The sequence below is a fragment of the Elgaria multicarinata genome, chromosome 7, assembly GCF_023053635.1.
Source record: "Elgaria multicarinata webbii isolate HBS135686 ecotype San Diego chromosome 7, rElgMul1.1.pri, whole genome shotgun sequence".
Taxonomy (NCBI): Eukaryota; Metazoa; Chordata; class Lepidosauria; order Squamata; family Anguidae; genus Elgaria; species Elgaria multicarinata.
Window position 1 is genome coordinate 6,656,073 of NC_086177.1, and position 23,177 is coordinate 6,679,249.

General features: G+C 41.3%; 1 protein-coding gene across 2 annotated transcripts in view; it reads right to left on the bottom strand.

The window, feature by feature from the left end:
- RALGAPA2 (Ral GTPase activating protein catalytic subunit alpha 2) overlaps positions 1–23,177 on the bottom strand; it is a 212,842-nt gene that overhangs the window by 123,320 nt on the left and 66,345 nt on the right. For both annotated transcript variants that reach the window (XM_063130176.1, XM_063130175.1), the window contains 3 exons: positions 17,231–17,424; positions 16,452–16,550; positions 13,870–14,025 (listed from right to left, as the gene is read on the bottom strand). In XM_063130176.1, coding sequence (XP_062986246.1) covers positions 13,870–14,025; positions 16,452–16,550; positions 17,231–17,424 — 449 coding nt within the window. The remainder of the gene's footprint in view (positions 1–13,869; positions 14,026–16,451; positions 16,551–17,230; positions 17,425–23,177) is intronic.

Sequence of the window (23,177 nt, forward strand, 5' to 3'; positions counted from 1 at the left end):
CTCCACTTTTCCTTGAAATGAAATTATAGGACCGCTGATACTAATCTTGAGGACATGAACAATGTTAGCAAAAACTTTGGATGAAGCAGGCTACTGCTGACAAAATTAAATCAATTAAGTCTTAAGGGTGCCATAGCATTCTGTGCATTACAGAGAACTTACTTTCAACTTTTCTCTACTACCTTGTGCAGAGAGAAGTATTCATGAAGAGATACATGTGAATGTGGTTATCCAACTGATAAAAAATGGAGGTGAAGATCAAATATAGGCTAAGTTCACAAGTCACAATAAACCAGATTTTTTTTTTAAAAAAAGTCTGGGTTATTGTGAATGTGGTAGCATGCTGGTACATGCTGCCTGATCATTCCTGCACAACACAAGAGCAGTTAAATAACACAGGGATACACCATGATGTGTGAACCAGAAACTCTGGGTTGTCTCTCCCCAGACAAGCTACCTTTGGAACTGTGGTGGAGATATAAGCTTGACTTCCTCACTTGCATACCATGGTAAACAACCCAGGAATGGTTTATAAGGTTGGTTTCTAAAAAGATCATGTCTTTAGAATGTGCATCCTCTGAAATGGAAGGAGGCCCAGCGTCCAAGATATGCACGCTTGGGCACCTGGTGAGAGCCAACACCCCAGTGGGGGCCCACTGACAAAGCCCCTTGTGGAATTGCTTCTCTTCTCTTTTGAAACCTGCTTGTTCATGTTCACCTGCCTCTTGCTCTGGCCCAGGCAATGGTGGAAATGAGGAGTAGATGAAACAAGGAAGTAGTAGCAATGATGAGGAAGAGGATGAGGAGCAACAGCAAGCTGCATCAATCAGAGTGAGAAGATAGACTCACTGAGGGAAGGGGATATTGAGGGTGTTTCAAAGATGACCATGGAACAATCATTTTGTGAGAAATGAGCCTGCTACCCCCTTTCAGTGTATTTAGCTAATGAGTGAAATTGCAGCTATGTTCAACATTTCACCATAAAGAGAAGTACAAAGCAAAGACTTGTCTGCAAATGGAGCTTCCTGGTTCCTTTTGAATACCCTTGTGGAATAGTGATTAACATGCATAGAAAGCTATTGGGAAATTCAGAACATTTAGTGTAGCTCTAACTGACCCAGACTCAAACAATAGGTAGCAGGAATATCAAGAATTCATGACCTTTTTAGCTCAGATCTTATTTCATGCAAAAAAAATTTTTTAACTGTATTATTATTTGTTATTTGTTTTTGTTTTGTTATTCACCAGCCAATGTAAATAAAATCTCCCATTAGACCCATGTTATGCGTGTGTGTGCTGTTATGACCCATTTTGCTGGGAAGGAGAGTATTTATTTATTATTTATTTATTAATTACATTTCTATACTGCCCAATAGCCAGAGCTCTCTGGGCGGTTCACAAAAATTAAAAACATTCAAAGTGTAAAACAACAGTATAAAATCATAATATAAAATACAATATAAAAGCTCAACCAGATAAAAACAGCTGCAATGCAAAATTACAAATTTAAAACACCAAGTTAAAATGTATTTATAGACTGTTAAAATGCTGCGAGAATAAAAAGGTCTTCACCTGGCGTCTAAAAGCATATAATGTAGGTGCCAAGCGAACCTCCTTAGGGAGCTCAATCCACAGCCGGGGTGCCACAGCAGAGAAGAGTAGTGCATAACAGTGTAATTCAGAGTTGTTATCTGGTCTGCTAGTGGCTTGGGTATTTTTAAGGAACTGTCAGGAGGCAAGGGGCTGAGAAGTAGTTAATGAACAGTATACTATCCTTCATTAAATACTTTCTGCATTTAATTTCTTTCTGACCTCAATGTTTACAATTCCTCACCATCACTACCTGTACTGTGTATAAACCTGAAAATCCCCATAATTCTCCATGCATCTATTGAAGTGGGCTATAGTCCACGAAAGCTTATGTTATGAATAATTTTTTGGTCTTTAAGGTGCCACAAGCCTCTTTTTTAATTTTGCTGTTAATGAAAGTTCTTTGTGTTGATGTTTTTGCAGAAGATGGAGACAAGTGCATGCTTTTCAAATTTGGATGTTTAATATGAGCTATAAGGATTGATGTCAGTCTTCCTCCCCAGGGTCTATATATGATAAATTTCCAAGTGGAGTACTTGATACATCTTATCTCTACTATGTATGCATGGAAATGAGTGCACATAATAACGCAATGCACAGATGGCCATTTTACAGGCCAGTGAAACTTATTATGAACATTATGTAAGACAATTATGTTGTTCTAGTATATAATTATTTACTTTACTTTATTATATTTATATTTTGCCTTTCCTCCAGGTACTAAAGATCTCCTCACAACAATCCTGTGAGGTGGGCTAGACTGAGAGGTAGTGATTGGCTCAGATTATCCAGTGAGAAATGGGAGGCATTCGCTGGGAGGCATTCGCTGGGCCTCCACAGGCAGCAAAATGTCCTGGAACAACACTGGCTGTGTATACGTGTCTTGGTTGGCTACTGTGTTTGACTGAGGCAGAATCTCTTCCTTGAGATTGAGAGAGAGAGTGCTTTTTGATGTATGTTTATGTTTTCTGTGTTTGTGTGCTGTATGCTGTAAAAAGGGAAAAGGGAGGCTTGTGTTTGCATTTGAGTTCTCTACCATGGAGGAGTTATTAGTCTTTTGCTTCTAGGAAAGCACAGAAGAGGATTTCCACTAAAATATGTAGTGAAAAATGTTTTTGCATTATTATTGTAAATTGGTGTGTGTGTGCACAAATGTCAGGCATGAGTTCATGAGTACTGGGGCAGAGTACTGCCCCCACTAGAGATAGCTAGTTCTGGGTCCCATCATAGCCTTGATCTAGCCCTGTATATACTCCAGTATCTAATGCTGCATGCATGTCAATAGGACCCGTTACCACAACGGGGAGCTAGTGGTTCTTAAAGCAACAGGAAATGAGTGGAAAGGCTTATTCCTAGAATGAGGCAAGTCAATGGAGCTCACAGAAGAAAGCTCCACTGGCTATCCCTATCCGGAAATGACCCTGTTCAGACAACACACCAAGCCATGGTGGTTAAGCATTTTGAGCTAAACATTTATGTTTTAGTGTGTCATGTGAACCATGATTTAGGATGTTGAGTGGACCATTCCTAATCATGGTAGCTACATAACCACAGTTTAAACACAATCACTAACCATTTGCTGCAAAGGGGTTAGCAGCCTAACCATGGCTTAGTGAGTCGCCTGAACAGGCCCAGTGAGTGTTTCTACTCATTTCCAGGATTGCTTTAAAAAGAGCTAAATCCCTGATGTACTCACAGTGTATCCTGCTGGTGCAACAGAATGAGCAGAAGCACAGCAGCAGTATTGGATACTGCCCACAGTTCCATTTTTTAAAATTTATTTTACATATAGAATAACAGAGGTTGCAATTCTATATACAAATGTACCTGGAAGTAAGTCCCATTCAACTAAGTAGTACTTACTTCTGAGTTGAATGCATAGGTTTGCGTTGTTAATCTCCATATTATGCAGACATAAGAGTAAGTCAGTGCTACATATGTCTGAGAAAACAGCTGTAACGGTAAAGAAGGAACTATGCATAAAGTTGCCAGTCAGTGCTACACAATTAATCCTTTCTTGTTTATGACACTGGATTAAATTATTGGAAAGCACCTTAATCTTTCTCTAGGATAAATATACTTCTCAACCACAGCTTAATCTTTGCTTACTCCTCTGAATCCTCTCTAAGTTGCTTGCATGCTATGCAGCATCTGGTAACTTAAATAGCCCAGCTAAGTACTGCAAATTAAGCAATACCATGCTGTCCTGTTCTGCATATGGTATTCTGTTACCATTCAAGTCACAAGTCTCCCCTTTTAATTAAAAGAGAGAGAGAGAGAGAGAGAGAGAGAGAGCACGAGCATCATACTTGTCAATGGCACCAGTGCCTGGCCAGGTATATTTTCAGATATACTGCAGCAGTTCCTACAAACAATGAAAGTCAGAGTTTGTGTGATGGTTTTTGACAATTCCATATTCCAAATGCTTTAAGGGCAGCCTATAGTTAAACAGTAGATAGAAGCAACCAAGACATTTGAGAACCAGTTCTAGTGCATTGTGCCAACTTTAAGCTGATTTTTTTTCATCCAACCTCTTTTACAAGGTAGAACTATTCAACATCAGACTCTCAAAGATGAACCCAAGTAGGCAGCAAGGATATCACTGAGACATTCACTTCAGACAATTCAAGCAAGCACATAGGGTCACTAACTACCATTACTTCTTCAACTCAAATTTTTTTTTGTAGTAAAAAAAATCTGACTTGTGGGGTGGGTGGGTTATCATTAGTACCTGTATTGCCTTGCATCCCATTAGAGATATATTTCATCCTTATCATGCCTTTTATAATTTGTTTCAAGGCTTTAGTTACCCAAAAGTGCACTGTATAATGTGGCATAAAACATCTTTCAAAAAATACATGTGGAACTACATTAAAAGCACTGTGAAGCTAGATCATATTAATTGCATTCCTGAATCTTATTGCAGCAAGAAATCAAGGTTACAACATTACAAGTATTTTTCTGGCCACCATGCAGTTTCTCATGGTGAAGGTAAATTCACAATAGGGATGTAGGTGAGATGTATCCATTGTGCACTACTTTTGAAAGCCACCATGAGTCAAATAATTCTTTTTTTAAGGATCATGTTGTATGGAAATATTCTGCAGAAAATTCAGATACTGGGGAATTTTGGATTCACCCACTGCCAACTGAATTAAAAACACACACACAAGATACCTTCAAATGTGACTTTGCTAAGAGATAAAGCTAGTTCTGAAGCAAAATTTAGGCAACTCCCTGTTGGCAGCTTTATTCTCATTTTCTCCTGGATCAGTACAACTAATTATTTGCAAGTTTGTTCTAATCAATTCCAAGGGTCAGAGGCATGTATTATCCACCAGTCATCCTCTACTGGAACCTTCTCAAAGATAATCCCTTATGCCTCAGATTAATGCAGGTTTTTTTTAAAACAAACACTTTCTACCAAATGTTTCAAATATTCAATGATAAAAATCTATATTTTATAAAGTAATATGGTGAATTGATAATTTATGAAGAGATTTTGCCCCCTGGGAACTCAGCAACATAAGAACATCTGTTTTATGTCAGTGAGTTTGCAAAAAACCAGGTAGTTCAAACATACCAGGTTGTTTCCTTCCCTTCAAAGTACAATTCTATAAATGTAAATGGCATTCAGCAGTTTGCAGCCTAGTAAATCAATCACTTTAATTGAATGCTAGGTACACAGTAACTGGAAAACCACAAGCAATAAGAAAAGCACATGGCAATGGTAATAGAAATTGGTTTACAATTTATACAGTTTTCCCTTCTTTTACTGCATTCATAATTGATCTATGAATGTGTAAAATAATTTTGGCTGATTATGGTCCCAAATCATTCAACAATTACCCAAAATGAAAATTTAAAATGAGATTTGTTCTGGAAGGATTTCCATTCTTTACATAATTGCAGCGGTATGATTCAGTGTTGATGCTGTTATGGGAAAGGGCAGAAAGAACCATTATAAACTATTGCAATTCAAAATGATGCACAGTAGTGTCATAAATGGGAGGAAGGAAGGAAATCTACTGCTTATGCCACAATAAAATGGATTATAAAAGTCTATAAGCTGTCGTTTCCAAAGTATTGCTGGAAAAAATAAAATTATATTGCAAGACCAGTTAAAAATATTCTTACTTGTTTCAAGTTCACAGAAAGGTCAATTATAAAAATGCCCCTTGCCTATTCTTGCTCAAACTATTGCCATTTATACATGTAACTAGATACCCTACCATCTGTCTTTAGAACGACTCTGAGTTGCTCCTCACCAGGAACAAGCTAGTATTTTCGCAGATTAATTCCTGCCCTTAATTATGTAGAACAGGACAAAATTTCGGTCACTGAAGAGCTTAGCATCTTTTCCCTTTTAAAAAGGGAAAGAGGCATTTAAATTAAGTGGCAGCTGTGGTAGCAGGATGAGACTTTTAGTATTATTTTCTGCTTTCCCAACTTAAGATCAAGCTGTACAATGTAAATGTTTTGTTGCTGTTCTTAAAAAAAAAAAAAAATCCGCAATGATGGAAGTATTAGTCAAGCAACATTATTGTTGAAGTAGGCTAACAAATCCGTTTTTTAAAAAAATATAGTATACCCAAGAAACCATTAACATCTTTCAAATCTATAGATGAAAGATTTATGAAGAACAAATATAATGTTATCATCTGATTTATATCTATTTGTGTGACAATTTTAGCTACGTTCCCTCATGCTGTCCTCATTGCTCATCTTTTAAAGTTTATTAAGTAAAATTCACTATTTCTCTGCATTCCACTTTAATATTTAGCTACGGTTTGCATCTTAAGAGGCTTATACACAGGTGCTATGCTGTAGTTCTGACGTCCTTTTCGACCCTGACAGCTATACAATTCTTTCCCTGATACTTTAAAAACTTTATTTTGAACGTATGAATACCTTTGCCAAAATTTACAAATTGTTACAAATTGTAAAAAAAAAAAAAAAAAAACCATGCAAAATATGAAAATATATGCAGGAAGTTAATTTACATAATATAGATGTTAAAATTTGGCAGTCTAAAGCATACAGCCTCCAGTTATCATGTGATTTCTCAAATCAGTAGTGAAATGATGCAATGGTTGCATAAGATTTTTCTCTTAATTATGAATCTTGTTGTTAAAGTAAACTAGGAAAATAAAGGCCAGTAGCTAATATACTATGAAACAAAGCAAAGAAAACCAGCTCTAAGATCATTGCTAGCATTAAAAAGCCACCACAATTTCTGCAGTGAAAAAAAAATCTGGAAAAGGCTTTACTGACAGTTCAGCACGAACATGGTATAATTGAGTGGAATTATGGAACACAAAATGATGACTGCTCCAATGTCATCTCTGGTAGGTAAAAACTATTTCACGAACTACATTACTGTGCAAGGGTTAGGAACGACTATGAAATTTTAGTCCAAACCGATCAAGTATTACATTAAAGCATTCATTCACACTCAAGTCCAACAGCCATTGATCCCAATGTCAAAACTGTTCTAATATGAAATGATAGCACACAAAGATTTCATAATGTAGCCATGCATAGGAGATCCATTATATAGTAAAATACATTGAATTGGATCCAGATGTAGTCACACTTAAGTCATGACTAGAGAGCTTCGGCTATTGGGTGGTATAAAAATGTAATAAATAAATAAAATGACTAACTTAAGTCCTATTAATTTCAATATGTCTATTTGAAGTATGACTGAGGCCGTAGCTAGACCTAAGGTTTATCCCAGGATTGTCCTGGGGTCAAACCTGTTCATCTAAGTGCCACAAAGGGCATCCAGCTCTCAGACAGGGATGAACCCGGGATGATCCTGGGATAAACCTTAGGTCTAGCTACGGCCTGAGTTTGGATCCAACCCATTGTCTCCCAAATCCCATAAAATTGAGAGGATATAACCCTGACAAGATGGAGCTACTGTAGGTGGTGATTTATTTGTCCAAGGAGCTGGTATTTTTTGGCTGTGACCACTCCCTCCAAGGATCAGGTTGACAGTTTACTGGTACTCATTAATGCAGTCTTGTCACTAGAGGTCTACAGTAGGTGGCAATGAAGGCTTTCCAATAACTGTGGCTGGTGCACTGACTGCAGCCCCCCCACGCCGGACAGAGATAGGGTGGGTATGGTTATCCATGCACTGATAATTTCCAGATTGGATTGCTGAAATGTGTTGTATGTGGGCCCGCCTTTGAAGATGTTCTGGAAACTTCACTGGTCACTGTGAACATATCTTGCCTATACTGAAAGAACTTCTAAAGCTCCTGTCCATTTCAAAGCCCAACTCAAAATGCTGGTGCTCACCTTTAAAGCCCTATCCATTTTGGGACTTGGATATCTGAAGGAACAACTGCAGCCACATAACCCAGTCCTGTGATGATCTTTCAAAGCTTTTTTGAAGGTGCCCCCGACAGAGGTGAGGTGAGCAGCAATTGGGGAGAGGCTCTTCTGTCATGGCATCCCACTTACCAAACCCTCACCTCTGGGAGGCTGGCCGGATACTTACTTTAATGTATTTCTAGAGCAAGGCAAAGACAATCTTATGTTTTGGGGCTTTTACTCTTGGAGCCATTTTATTGCTGCTTTTATTCTATTTTATGTCTTTGTTTTATGGGTTTTTACATTGTACTTGTACAATTTCATGTTTTTCATGTAAACTGCTCTTGTCCACATTGTATAGAAGGGTGGAATAGAAATCTAATAAATAAAATTGTGACAAAATGGGTCTCTGATATATTAGCAAAAATGGAATATAAAAACTGCCCCCCAAATGGGTGAAAGATAGCCTGTCAAATGTACCATATTTCTTCGATTGTAAGACACCATGGATTGTAAGACGCAGACTAACTTCAGTACCACCAACAGAAAAAATCCCTAAGAAACACCCGCAATTCTAAGACGCACCCCATTTTTAGAGATGTTTATATGGGGGGGAAACTGCATCTTAGAATCGAAGAAATAGGGTACTATACTTCTTACTGGAAATTTATTCAGGCACAAAAGTAAAGTAACTTCCCCATGAATATTCATAGAATCATAGAATCATAGAATAGCGGAGTTGGAATGGGCCTACAAGGCCATCGAGTCCTACCCCCTGCTCAATGCAGGAATCCATCCTAAAGCATCCCTGACAGATGGTTGTCCAGCTGCCTCTTGAAGGCCTCTAGTGTGGGAGAGCCCACAACCTCCCTAGGTAGCTGATTCCACCGTCGCACTGCTCTAACAGTCAGGAAGTTTTTCCTGATGTCCAGCCGGAATCTGGCTTCCTTTAACTTGAGCCCGTTATTCCGTGTCCTGCACTCTGGGAGGATCGAGAAGAGATCCTGGCCCTCCTCTGTGTGACAACCTTTTAAGTATTTGAAGAGTGCTATCATGTCTCCCCTCAATCTTCTCTTCTCCAGGCTAAACATTCCCAGTTCAGCTGTATGACACTTCTCTCACATTCATCTAAGTGTCTAAACTTTGATCACATAGAGGAAGACCTTCTTCAAGACAAGAACGCCTTTTACGATATTCAGATATGCAGCATGAGGGAGGCCAACAGTAGCTCCCAGAGGGAGAAGCTATTTTTATTGAGTCACTAACAGCAGGCTGACACCAAATGGAGTCGTCCCTTTGGCTGCTGTCCTTTTGGGGGTTGTCTGGAATGTGAGGGAGCCATTCTGCTTAGTGATGTGTTGGAGGAGGAGTAGAATCATAAATTCTGGAGCCCTCCTGGAATGTAGAGGAGCTTCTTAGAAAGAACTCTTGAAGTAAGAGATCAGGATAAGGGGTAGATAGCCAGAGCATGAAACAGGATGGCCACTGTTGGTTAAATATCTGACTGGAAACTCTCCTCAGCACAAATCTGTTTAGATTAGTGTGGAAATGGGGTTGGGGGAAAGTGGATTATGCTCTGTATAGAGGAGAGGTTTAACCCTTCCCTCTCCAGCCATGATCCTAATGAATTCCACCACCACTCTCAAAGCCTGGTATTAAATAAAAGCCAAAGAAATCTTAATATGCTTTCTTATAATACACTAAGGGCATGGCTAAATGAGGGCTTATGCCAGGGATCACCCCGGGATCATCCCTGTACATCCACATGGCGCACAGGGCATCCCTGGAGCAGGGAGGGATGATCCCTCCCTTGCCCGGGGATATCACCCTACCCATTTTTCCTGATTTTTCCATGGTCTTGGGATGATCCCGAGACAGTGGAACGTGTAGCCCACCATCGCTAGTATGTCCCAGCTCCTTGAGAGTAACCGCAAGGACCAGGGCATGGAGCTCCTCAGGAGCTCTGTGCCCATCGGGAGTGGGGTGGGAGGAGCGGGAGGGGTTTTTTGCCTTAAAAAACTCACATTTTGCACAGGAGTGCTCCTGCGCTTCTCTCTGATTCAAAATTCAAAAACAAAATGGTGGGCGTGACATCCTCTTTTACCTAGATGAGGGCGATGATCTTGTGATCATAAAATCGCGAGATCGTCGCTCTCCACCCCCCTCGTCTAGCCATGCCCTTAGTGTCATGTCTATTTTAGCCCTAATATCCCATGTCTCAACTGCTCCCAGTCATAGACTAAATTAATACACTCACACAGTCTGCCAAAAGTCTGATTCCTTTAAATGCTTTTTTGCCCTGTCCCCAGGGCAGAAGTAAAAGTTTCCCATTTAAAACAATAGAGAAATTCAGGATGTGCACCTAGCTGTGATTAGGCAGCATGTTGAACCCCACTGAACACAAATGATAGCAACAAATGCAGGAGTTTCTCATCTTTGGCATTCAGTGTGAACCCGGGGGGGGGGGGTTCCTCTCAACACAATGAAATGAGCTAGGATTTTTTTTATCTCTGTGTTCTAAACACTCCATAAGTTCAGCAAGCTCACAAGTCCTTGTTGGACCATTCCGGAGAGCTGTCTATATGGCGGCAGGTTGCTGCTGCAACGAGTTCAAGTCCCGTGCTTTCCCTGCTGCAGGGTGGTGGTGGCTAATCCCAACCCTGCAGCAAAAGTGTGTGGTTTTTTGGCACCAGGCCCACCCGTCCTCTGCCTGGGCAGATGGTAACCAATCAGGGATCACCATCCACCCAGCCACGTTTCCGCCGAGACTCCAGAGAAAGGCTGGATGGGGTATATGCGATACTCACCTCGCTCTGGAGAAAGAAGTCGGGGTAAGTCCCCGACTTTTTGCCTTCAGAGTTTAGAGGGAAAGCCCCACAGTGGCTGTGTTGTATAACTGATGCAGCGCAGCTTCACAGCCACCACGGGGCTTTGGGTGCGTATAGACAGCCCTCTGGGTGATGGTTGTAGGTTTAACATATTTCTTTAGAGTTAATTTTATTTATTTATTTATTACATTTTTATACCGCCCAATAGCCAAAGCTCTCTGGGTGGTTCACAAAAATTAAAACCATAATAAACAACCAACGGGTTAAAAGCACAAATACAAAATACAGTATAAAAAGCACAACCAGGATAAAAACCACGCAGCAAAATTGATATAAAATTTAAGGATTTAATTTAATTTAAGGAATTCTCCGTTATAAATTCTCAGTGAATCCCCTGAACACATAAAATTAGTTCTTTATTTGTGGGTGTCCCTGTTTTGCTTCTAAACTGATGAGCATTTGATTACACGAGTTCACTATTAGAGGGAACCTGCAATAAAATGTTGCAGTGTCTCCTGTCTCCTAAAAGGAGTGCTCCTTTTGCAGGTTCCTACCAGCCATTTCTTCCAGGAGAACATTTCCTCCGCATCCCCTTCCTCAGTTCTATTTTTCTTTTCCAGCTTTCACAGCTAGTGGGCATGCTCAGCCCTCACTGTTGAATTTTCTGCCCTGTTGGGTTTAAATAATTGGTTGGGGGGGGGGTACTTCTGCAAACCTTAGGTGATTTCTTATTTCTTAGCAGTCTTATTCTGGCTACAATCCTGTTGGCAATCATCAGCTAAGTTTGCTATTCTGAAAACGAAGAGCTTGTTTATTTATTTATTTATTTATTTATTACATTTTTATAACGCCCAATAGCCGAAGCTCTCTGGGCGGTTCACAAAAATTGTTAGGATGAAATAAACTGTGTGCATAGACAGGATATATTGGGGCAAGAGGGTCACTGCTCCCTGCTCCACACCCATGAGTTGGAGTAATGGTTGCATAGTGGCAACACACACAGACCCCAATTGTGCAAATGAAATCCCACATACAATACGGAAATAGTCTTCAATTTATGCATGTTGGGATTTTACATGTGTAGGCACTATGCAAATATTATGCCCACATGTGACCATCCAGTAGGAAGTTGTGTTCTTCTTCCCCCAACAGCAAAAAACCTCTAAGAATGCAGAGGTTTGTCTTAGCTAGCAAATGTTTTGATTTGGGGGTTAAAATAGTGTTTTAGGGGTCTTCAGAGTGTGATCCTCACCAACCAAGAATTGTGAAGTGATTGTTGTGACTGCCACCACTACGTAGCCAATCGGTTTTATCTATGTGCTAATGTCACTAAGGGCAAACAGAGGTGATTTAGAGTGAAGGCATAGCTTCTCAGATTGATCACATGTTGATCCTAAGCAATCAGGAATGTGAGGACAAACACAGATTATTCATGGCAATTCTTTTTGAGCAAATAACTTTATTTCATTTGCTACAATTCAAAAAGATCACAATAGCATTGTGGGGAAGTCTTTTCATCTCTAATATATGCCTCCCTCACTCCTTCCAGTCCTCTTGAAGAGGAATTAATTGCTATCTTTTTTCGTGGGGCAGGGGTTGTAATTCATGGGGGGGGGGAATTAACTTAATATTTTTGAAACTATTATATGTTTGCCTTGCACATCCTCACTTGTTTCATTGACTGAATATTTAAACATACTGACTTGTACATGTTGTTTTTTTCAAACTCAAAAGCAAAAAAGCAATCTTCTTTCAGAATCCCGCATCTAACACACTAGAAAACTTGAAGTAAAGTCTGCCACCAAGTGGTATAAAGGGAGAAAAACATATATTTTAAAAAAAATGCAGCAGCAAATTGGACCAAAAAGCTCAGATGGGATATTATTCAGGGTTGCCACTAGTGAGGAGACATACATATTCTACCAGCTGTTTGAATTGGCTGAACTTCTCTTTTTATAGCGCCAATCTAAATCACCTCATTTACTTTGTTCACGCATCTCTTTTTAATCCCATCTTCTTCCTCCGCTGTTCTCTACATAAACTTCTCTGCTCATTGCCGCCTTTGTTTCTTCCCCTGTCTTACTTTCACCTTTGCTGTTTTGTCATTGGCCATCATGCATCTGGTGCACTCTCTTTGTCCAATATGCTGCCGGCTTTGATTCTTTCAAATCTCTTCTCAAAATCCAACTCTGAGCAGTTTCCTTGAATTTCTGCAAACTCATATTTATTGTATCCAACAACCCACTTCTACCTAACATGTGATACTCATAAGTAACCCTAAGCCTTTCTTTCATCTATTTCCTGTTTATTTGTAATTTTTGTAATCTGCCCATCATCATAAAATGATTCTAAGGCAGTGACAACATTCTTCTTCTTCTTCATCATCGTCATCATCATCATCATTATTATTATATAAGATACACAATAAAATACATTAAAATATGGAAACTTCAGTCAATGTCAAATTCAATATGCACTGCTCTTCACTAACTTACTCTGATTCCTAAGCCCATATATTACTCAAAAGGCCCACCAAAATCTAACCAGGGTTGGTGTAAATCCAAAGAGAGGGCATTCTACACCTGGGTGTAACTACTGAGAATGCCCTATTATGAGTTACAGAAATCTGAACTTCACGTGTTGATGGTATAACTAAAAGGGCTTCCTGCAGATCTCTAGTCACAGGTAGGATAATGCAGAGGCTAAACAGCCTGGATGAGAAGCTTCTTGGCCAGAAAAAAAAAGTCATTTAAAAGTTCTGTATAGCATGAAACTGGGATTAAATAAAAATGAAACAACGCCAATAATGGTATAGACACTTAAAAGCCATTTTTGAAAGAGACGTCTAAATTAGTTTGCTTTCATTAGCAACTGAAGATATATTGCCTTGGAACCTGAGCTCCCTTCTTCTAAAGTGAGCATCCCATGAGTAGATTTCTGCTCACTGGACATTCCTGCTGGCAGAAAGGAGAACAGGCAACTACAGCTAATTCTGCTCTTCAGGTTGGGTAAAATCAGTGGAAGTCCCCTTCTCTTCAGCAGCGGGATCCTCCAATGAATCACAAGCCCTTCCTTAAATTAATAATAAATTAATGCAATTCAGTTCTCTAAAAAAAAAAACTTGTACCTGATCTTTACTAGTTAAGCCAATGTGCATAACAAGATAAAAATGCACTAGGTAGTCCGGATTTGGCACAAAATCTTGGCGCCTTGTCATCATAGCACATATCAGTTTGTATGCGTGAAGCTTCCCTTCCTTATATTCATCCGGCAAAGTTGTAGCCTAAAAGAACAGAATCATTTTGTTAATAAATAAGTCAGTTCTAGTTGCTAAATAATCAGAACTCGAGTATATATAAAAATATATGGAACTAGTACAACTGTTCAAGACATCCCCATCCAAAAGATTAAAGGATTGTTTTAGTGATATTTTTTGATAACACACCAAACTGCCTTTCATGAGGTTTGAACACTCATGAGAAAGAAAGAGGTTTAGTCACACAGCTAGTTCACACGTAACACCAAAATACGATTTGGCACTAAGAGAATAAGCCCTGTGTTCATGAATGCCCACACTGCCCTGAGCATTCTACTTCTTTGCTTAACATCTGAACCAGAAAACAATGTTTTGATCAAAACAAGAAGTTTACTAACTGAAGCTGAGCATGAAAGGTGAGGAGGAAGCATATAAGTACAGGATTTCTGCTCTCAGCACCAAATTATGGTTTAGTGTTACATCTTAACTGAGTCACTGTGTGTTCATGGAAGCTGGTCTATTCTGTTAATGACAGGGACCCAACAACATCAGATGAGTCAGACTCCTTCCTAAGCAAGCAAAAAATATATTTGATATAAAGTGATATCACTACCGCACGAGGGTCAGGATTATCTGTTGTGGCACCCCGACTGTGGAATGCCCATTGGAGGCCCGACTGGCGCCAACGCTGATTTTATTCTGGCGCCAAGTGAAAACATGGCTTTTAAACAAAGCTTTTAACGGTTGAGAATTCACTAGGCACATTGTTTTAACTGTTTTAATAGTTTTACTGCTTTTAAATTATATATCGTTTTAACTTGGTTTATGGTTTAATTTGTTTTTAGCTGTGTATATTTACTGTTTTTCTACCGTATGCTTTTATCTGTACGCTGCCCTGAGATCTTATTGATATAGGGCGGGATATAAATGTTATAAATAAATAAATCTACAGAATCAATTAGCAATTTCAAGCTGACGGTTAACTAATAAAGCAGGTCACTTAAATAATGAAGGGTGTTAAGAATGTAACACAGAGGCCCAGTTTGCACAATCAAACAAACCATGGTTAACAAACCATGGTATGTTTGTGAGCACGTGTGCACACACATGCTGGCTCCTGCCCACTCACCTGCTTCCACTTTCTGAAGCAAACCAGGATTGCCCTTTTCCTTGGCTGTTGTCATGATGTGTGAACCCAGCACTCTGGATTAACCCATGATTTATTATTAGAATACTTGGGTGGTTTACAAAGTAAAAGGAAAGAGGGCAGAAGGCAGGTCCCTCGTTTGCTCCTACAGATTTCATCAATTCCTAGATTGTTTAACCCAGGAATTGGCTTTAGGTGCGAACCAGGTCAGAGAGGCTTTTCTTTACATTTGATAGACTAGTGGTCTTCAACTGTTCCAGACTTGAGACCCAGCTCCCAATATGCAACATGCGACCCAGTTTAACAATTTTCTTCATGTCCAACATGGAAGCAACAGCTTTGCTGTGATCTATCTGGACTGATCTCGCGACTCATTTTTAGGTCATGACCCACCAGCTGAATACCACTGTGGTAGGCCATTCCAAATATAGTGAAAAAACAGAAAGCTATTCAAAATACTATGGGTATTTCAGAAGTGAAAATATAATTCAATGATTTATTTTGTTCGGATACCTAAGAGAGGACCACAGGTAAAATGGGTGAGAAATTAGTTCTGTACACATTTTAATGTGAAGTTATCAAATTCACATTTCAGAAACCTACTCATTAACTGGAATGCAGTTATATAGTGATATTTGTATTTTGCAGAATTATGTGATGCTATTGGCAAATTTTAAAAAATGTACAGACAAATGCACACAAAACCACTTTATTTTAGGGGGACATTACTTGTAAAAATCTGTGTATTTTGAGAAGTGCATACAAAATATGTATATTTTGAGAAATGCAGATAAAATACTGATGAATTTTCAGGCATACTTAAAAAATTGCAAGTGGATGCAAAAACAGGACAGAAGAAACATAACATAGAAAAAAGAAGAAACTGAGCTAAATTGCTTGATAGATTTACCAATCCATAGAAGCATATAGCAAATATATGCAATTTCAATTTTAATCCTCAAGTCTAATCACTACAAAATGGTTATATGTAGCTGAAATGACGGTCTTTCAAAATACTTAGTTAAAAAGGCAAAGTGAAGAATAGAAAAGATAATATTTTAGCTGTATATTCAGGAGCGATGGAGTCTGAAAGGCTTACATTTTCATTATATATCAGTCAAGATGACTACAAAAATATACATAGAAAGACATTCTTACCTCTATTTTAAAAAATCAAAGTGGGAAATATAGTAATATAAGACAGAACAAAAGCAGAATACAAATGAGATTAGTCCAGACTTCGGTGCATGAAATGCTTCAGCAAATTATACTAGTATTCTATAAGACATTAGGAAAAACTTTTTACCTTGAACAACCATGATGCAAATATTCTGAGTGGTGGAATTAAAATAGGAGGTGAGGGAGTGGATTGGTTATCCAGACTGATAGCAAGATTGTCTCTTATCTAAATAAATAAATACACCAAGGAATTAGTACAAAATCTTGAAGTACTAAAATGAATAGCATTCTTCTTTCTGTCCTTTTAAATGTAAGGTATAGAGACTCAACCTTTTTCTGGCTCTCCTCCTTTCTAAAAATCTGAATGCCTCTTCTGAGGCTGAGTTTCTAGCAGTAAGAGCTTTAAGCTAAAAGATGCTGATACTTTGAATATTTTGGGCCCACCCCTCCTGCTCAACCCCCATTCTGCCTTCAGCACTGCTTGCCACTGGAATGCAGGCCCAAAAGCCTCTTCAAAATGAATTTGGCCCTCAAGCAGAAAGAAGCTATAATCTAATTAATCTGAGCAGAGCACTTTCCCACCATTCTTCTTCTTATCACAAAATAAGTAAAGTGTTAAATGAATTGTCAGGGTTAAATATTAAAGTTGGCTGACGGTTCAAGTGTATTTAGGACACACCATATTCCATACTATAGTTATGATTTTAACATTAATCTGTGTTAATATTAAAATCATAACTATAGCGCCAACAGATGGTTGAAAAAGGCCTTAAATTTTTTCAACAGGTATTATTCTAAGGGTTTTTTGGACAGAACAAACATTTGATGTTACTTGTTGCGCTATATATTTTAGCAGTTAACATTATTCTATTAGCTTCATATTAGACAAACTGGTTTCAACCTTACCTTTGCTAATTTGTACCATAGTTCAAAGAGATACTCAAAAACTCTGGCATGTATTTTAGGAGACTGGATGTTGTTCACATCTCCAAGAATTCCCAATATTCTTCGCCATAATACTGCAGCGGAGTCAGGGTGCCAGCCTATGAGATTCCCACCAGCAATTATGCTGCAATCATCAGCAAGGAATTCACTACTGTCTAGAAGAGGATTTTTTTTAGCATTAATTAACAAAATGCCAAAGCATGTGAAAATGGAGGACTTGCATGTTACAGCAGCAGGATGTGTAGGGAAATGCATTATAGTGTGCTCTATACACAAAAACCCTCCAGCTCTTGCATAGGGATGGAAGGCAGGATACCTAAATGCAACACTTTACTATTTCCCTTAGAATTAATCGCAAGTATTCATTTATGTGGAAAAAAGTAAAAAAATGTACTTGGAGACACACATGGGTTAGGAGCTAAACTAGTCCTCCGCCGTTCGTGACTCCAGCTATTGAGAATTAAGCCTGCTTTTATCTGCATGGGTTTTCTTCTTTTGTTATACTGAAGCTGGATGAAATCTTGGGAACTGTTTTTTTACACACACACACACGCACACACACACGTACATGATGCAGTATACAACCTTTCTGGGAAGGTCACCAGCTGAGGATACAAAACATATTTGGGGGGTAACAATGCTACAACTATTGGCAAATAAGGGCAGCACCTGAAGAATACAGAAGCACCTAATAATACAGAAGAGCAGAGAATTCCAAAATAGCCGCCTCCTGCATGGCCTCTAAGTTTGGTTTCCACTCATTTAGATGAGATAAAAATAAAGTCCTCTGTTTGGCACTGAGAACGCTACAACAGCAGTATTGCAGGCACAAGGAATAACAGGAATGTCTAGGGCTTCTGAATCCATAGTTTGAACTTGAGGGCCTTGGAAAACTATACTTCCCATAGTTCCTATGGGAGGCAGGACACTCTCCCTCCCTCTTTGCGCGCACACACAGACAGACAGACAGGTGTGGCCACAACTGCCCCAACACCAGATAAATTTGGAAAAGGAAAGGGGCAGGCAGGGAAAGGTGGTTGACAGTGTCCATTCCAAGTCCACCTCCAGCTGCTAATCCAAGGCCTGTCGGAGATATCAGACCTGGAGCGGGAGCAGGCTATCACTCCTCTACCCCTGCCTCACAGTTGACAGCACAGACACACCAGGTGAGCTTCCTCAGCGGCCCCTTGCCTCCCTCCCTTTAAAGCCATGACTGTATTCTGAGGCGTTTTGGCCTCTCACAACACATCTGGGGCCAGAGAATGAACGGTTCAGTCCCATTGCTGTGCCACCTCCCCCCATGGCATCCCAACAGTTTAACAGCTGAGAGTCACAGCCAGCTCAACCCTCAATCTTTTGGGGGGCTACTCTCCCTGCAGGTGTGCTGACCCTGGGGTCAAATCCCTGACAATGGGCAACCCCCAATATTAGGCAATATGAGCCCTGGTCCAAATTTGGAGGAGGTCTAGGCATCCCTCATATTAGAGTGAAGCTTTTTGACCTGGGAGTGCTCCAAACTCTTTCAATGTGAACTTTACCACCACCACTAAATTAAGAGGCAATTTGCAAAGCCAGGAACCGAGGCTGTCCATGAAGCTCATTTCAATTATACCACATTAGGCAGCATTTGGCTGACCCCAGTGGTAGAGAATTAAGCCACTATCCCAGTGGTTCCCAAACTTTTTCAGATCACCGCCCCCTTGGTTCCACAAACTCATGCCCAGCACCCCCTACCCTACACTATAAAAATCATTATTCAGAATAGCGGCTTTCAACGACCCACTAAGGAAGATAAGAACAATAAAAGGTGTGCTTGCTGCTTGCAGTGGGGAGAGAAGACCTGGGGCTGCAGGAGCCTGGCTCTGCAGTCTCTTTCCCCCAGCTGCTGAACATCTGCTGACTAGTGCCCCGCCTTGCTTACAGGTAAAGCTCCAACCGGCCAGAGGCAGCGCCTCGGCGACGCACAGAGGAGCCACCCTGTTTGGAGAACACCAGCCGACCAGCAACCAACAGCAATTTCTCAAAAAAACTTTTAATCAACTTTTAAATAACTTTTAATATGTGCCTGGGGAGCTCTGGGGGATATGGGGCTGCCTGCATAACTGTGGTCACGGGTAGAGGGAGGTATGGTGCTGGGGGAGGAACAGGCCAGATGAGGAGAAGAGGGGACAGATTCCTTACAGCTATCCCCTCTTCTAGTCCTTCCCCCAACCAGATGGTTCCTGGCGGCCTTATCAGCTCGCTCTCAGGTCTGGTGGTGCTGCTGCTGAATGCCAGGTCAGTCCAAAACAAAATCTCTCTCATCCATGATCTGATTGTGGATGAGGGGGCTGACCTGGTATGTATCACTGAGACCTGGGTGGGTGAACTGGGGGGGGGGTTGCTCTCACCCAGCTCTGCCCTCCTGGGTACTCAGTGCAGTACCAGCACAGACTCGAGGGCCAGGGAGGGGGGGGTTGCCATGGTCTATAGGAATACAATCTCCCTCTGTAGGCTTCCTGTTCAGTTGAGTGCTGATCTGGAGTGTCTGTACTGTGTGTTGGGTACTCGAGACAGATTAGGGATTCTGCTGGTGTACCGTCCACCCCGCTGTCCAACAGTCTCCCTGCCTGAGCTGACGGAGGTTGTCTCGGACCTGGTGTTGAGGACCCCCAGGATGGTGGTTCTGGGGGATCTCAACTTCCATGCCGAGGCCGCTGTATCCGGAGTGGCTCAGGACTTCATGGCTGCCATGACAACCATGGGGCTGTCTCAACATGTTACTGGCCCAACGCATGTAAAAGGACACACGATTGATCTGGTTTTCTCGACTGGACAGGAGGATGGTGATCTGGAAGTGGGGGAACTAACATCTACCCCCTTGTCATGGTCGGATCACTTCCTATTGAGGTTTAGACTCTCGGCAGCCTTTCCCCTCTGCAAGGGTGGGGGGCCTATTAAAATGGTCCGCCCCCGGAGGCTAATGGACTCCGATGGATTCCAGAGGGCTCTGGGGGATTTTCCTGCTGATATGGCCGGTGCTCCTGTCGAAGCCCAGGTCGCTCTGTGGAATGCAGAGATGACTCGGGCAGTTGACACGATCGCGCCCAAGCATCCTCTTCCTCTGAGCAGAGCCTGGTCAGCTCCTGGGCTGAGGACAATGAAGCAAGAGGGGAGACGGCTAGAACGCAGGTGGAGGAAAACTTGTGCTGGGTCTGATCGAACACGGGTTAGAGCTCACTATCGAGCCTACTCTGTGGCGGTGAGGGTGGCAAAGAGGCAGTTCTTTTCCACCAGCATTGCGTCTTCTCAGTGTCGTCCGGCGGAGCTTTTCCGGGTGGTTCGCGGCCTGTTACACTCTGGGCCAGGGCGTGAGATAGTTAAACCCTCGGTAGCACGCTGCGACGAGTTTGCACGGCACTTTGAAGATAAAGTCGCTCAGATTCGTCATGAATTGGACATCACACTTAATGCAGTTCCACTAGTAGAGGTGTTCGGAGAGCCGTCCAGTTCAGTTTTATTGGATGAGTTTCAGTTATTGAAGCCCGAGGATGTGGACAAGATGCTTGGCCAAGTCCGGTCGACCACCTGTGTGCTTGACCCTTGCCCTTCGTGGCTCATTACATAAAGTAAGGGGGGGTCGCCGGCTGGGTCCAGGAGGTTGTGAATGGGTCCAGGAGGTTGTGAGAGGGAGTGGTGCCGGCCTCTTTAAAAGAGGCGGTAATTAGACCACTCCTGAAGAAGCCTAATCTGGACCTGGAGAACGTTAACAACTACAGGCTGGTGGCTAATATCCCTTTCCTGGGCAAGGTGCTTGAGCGGGTGGTTGTAGGACAACTCCAGGCACTCTTGAATGAAATGGATTATCTAGATCCATTTCAATCGGGTTTCAGGCCTGGTTTTGGAACGGAAACTGCCTTGGACGCCCTGTGGGATGACCTCTGTCGGGAGAGAGACAGGGGGAGTGTGACCCTGTTGGTTCTCCTGGACCTCTCAGCGGCCTTCGATACCATCGACCATGGTATCCTACTGGATAGGTTGTCTGAGCTGGGAGTTGGAGGTCCTGGACGGGGTTGCACTCTCCCTAAAGGATCGGGTCCGTAGTTTGGGGGTGCTCTTGGATCCAGAACTGTCACTTGAGGCACAGGTGAACTCAGTGGCAAAGAGCACCTTTTATCAGTTTAGGTTGATATACCAACTACGCCCTTATCTGGACAGAGATAGCCTAGCTACAGTTATCCATGCTCTGATAACCTCTCGCTTGGATTACTGCAATGTGTTATACGTGGGGCTGCCTTTGAAAATGGTCCGGAAGCTTCAGCTGGTACAAAATAGGGCAGCCCGTTTACTAACAGGGACTGGCCGGCGAGATCACATTACGCCAGTCCTTTTCCAGCTTCATTGGCTGCCAGTCCAGGTCCAGGCCCGATTCAAAGTGCTGGTATTGACATTTAAAGCCCTAAATGGTTTGGGGCCAGGTTAATTGAAGGAACGCCTCCTCCCATATGTACCTGCCCGGACCTTAAGATCATCTACAGGAGCCCTTCTCCGTGAGCCCCTGCCAAAGGAAGTGAGGCAAGTGGCTACCAGAAGGAGGTCTTTCTCTGCTGTAGCACCCCGGTTGTGGAATGAGCTCCCCAGAGAGGTCCGCCTGGCGCCTACACTATACTGCTTTCGTCGCCAGCTGAAGACCTTTTTATTCTCTCAATATTTTAACACTTAATTTTAACCTAAATTTAAATCTTACTGTTTTAACTCTGTATTTTAATCTTATATCAATTTTGCTGTGTGGTTTTATCCTGGTTGTGCTTTTTATACTGTATTTTGTAATTGTGCTTTTAACCTGTTGGTTGTTTTATTGTGGTTTTAATTTTTGTGAACCACCCAGAGAGCTTCGGCTATTGGGCGGTATAAAAATGTAATAAATAAAAAAATAAAAATAAAATAAATAAAATTCAAAACAGTAACAATTAATTGAAAATTTATTCAAAATCCAATTACATTGTTTTAGTTTATTCAATTAAACATAATTGATGAACTTGATCCAGTGGTATCATCTTTTCAAAGTCTGATAGTAATTTAGCAAGAATATTAGAGATCACATTTAGTAACTAGGGTGGAGTACCTCACGATTCTGTAAATTCTTAATGTGATGGATGGGCTTGATGAAGTGATACCAGTTTCCCAATGTCTGGTTTAAAGTCACTTAACATGAGTCTTAAATCACCATGTTTAGTAATCTGGAGTTGATTTGTTTGCTTGGGGAGAAGTAGGCAGACCACACTAAAACCACATCCCACCAAATATGATGTTGGAAATGCAACCAAGAGCTTCTGAACCACTCTCCGTCGTGCAGGATAGCGATCAGAAATTTCCTTCTGTAACCAAAACTCCTGGAGCGCCCCCTGCCGCCCCTTTGCCTCTTAGCGCCCCCCCGCCGCCCCCTTGCCTCTTAACGCCCCCCTATGCAATCCCACCGCGCCCAAGGGGGTGGTACTGCCCACTTTGGGAACCACTGCACTATACCATTCTAGCCCATAAGCCTCCCTGGGGCTGCAACAATGTACTCTTGGAAGAAGCCACCAGAGTATCATGGTCACCTCCTCAACAGCTGCCCACAAGGCCTTGTACCACTATATGAGGAAATGGAAGGGGACCCCTTAAACAAACGAAGACTACCTAATTGTGGGGTGGGGTGGGGTGGTTCCAACAAAACATGTTAAAATTGTTTCAGTTTGAAACAAATACAAATCCTCAGTTATAGTTCTCTACTACAAAAAAAGAGATTGGGTTCTGTTAGTAGAATTAATCAAGTTACAATTAATTAAAGTAATTAACCCACATTTTCTGTCCATCCAGCATTGTCACAATACATATTTGAAGGTTTTGGCTACAAAATCTCCCACTCAATATTAAATGGCTAGCACAT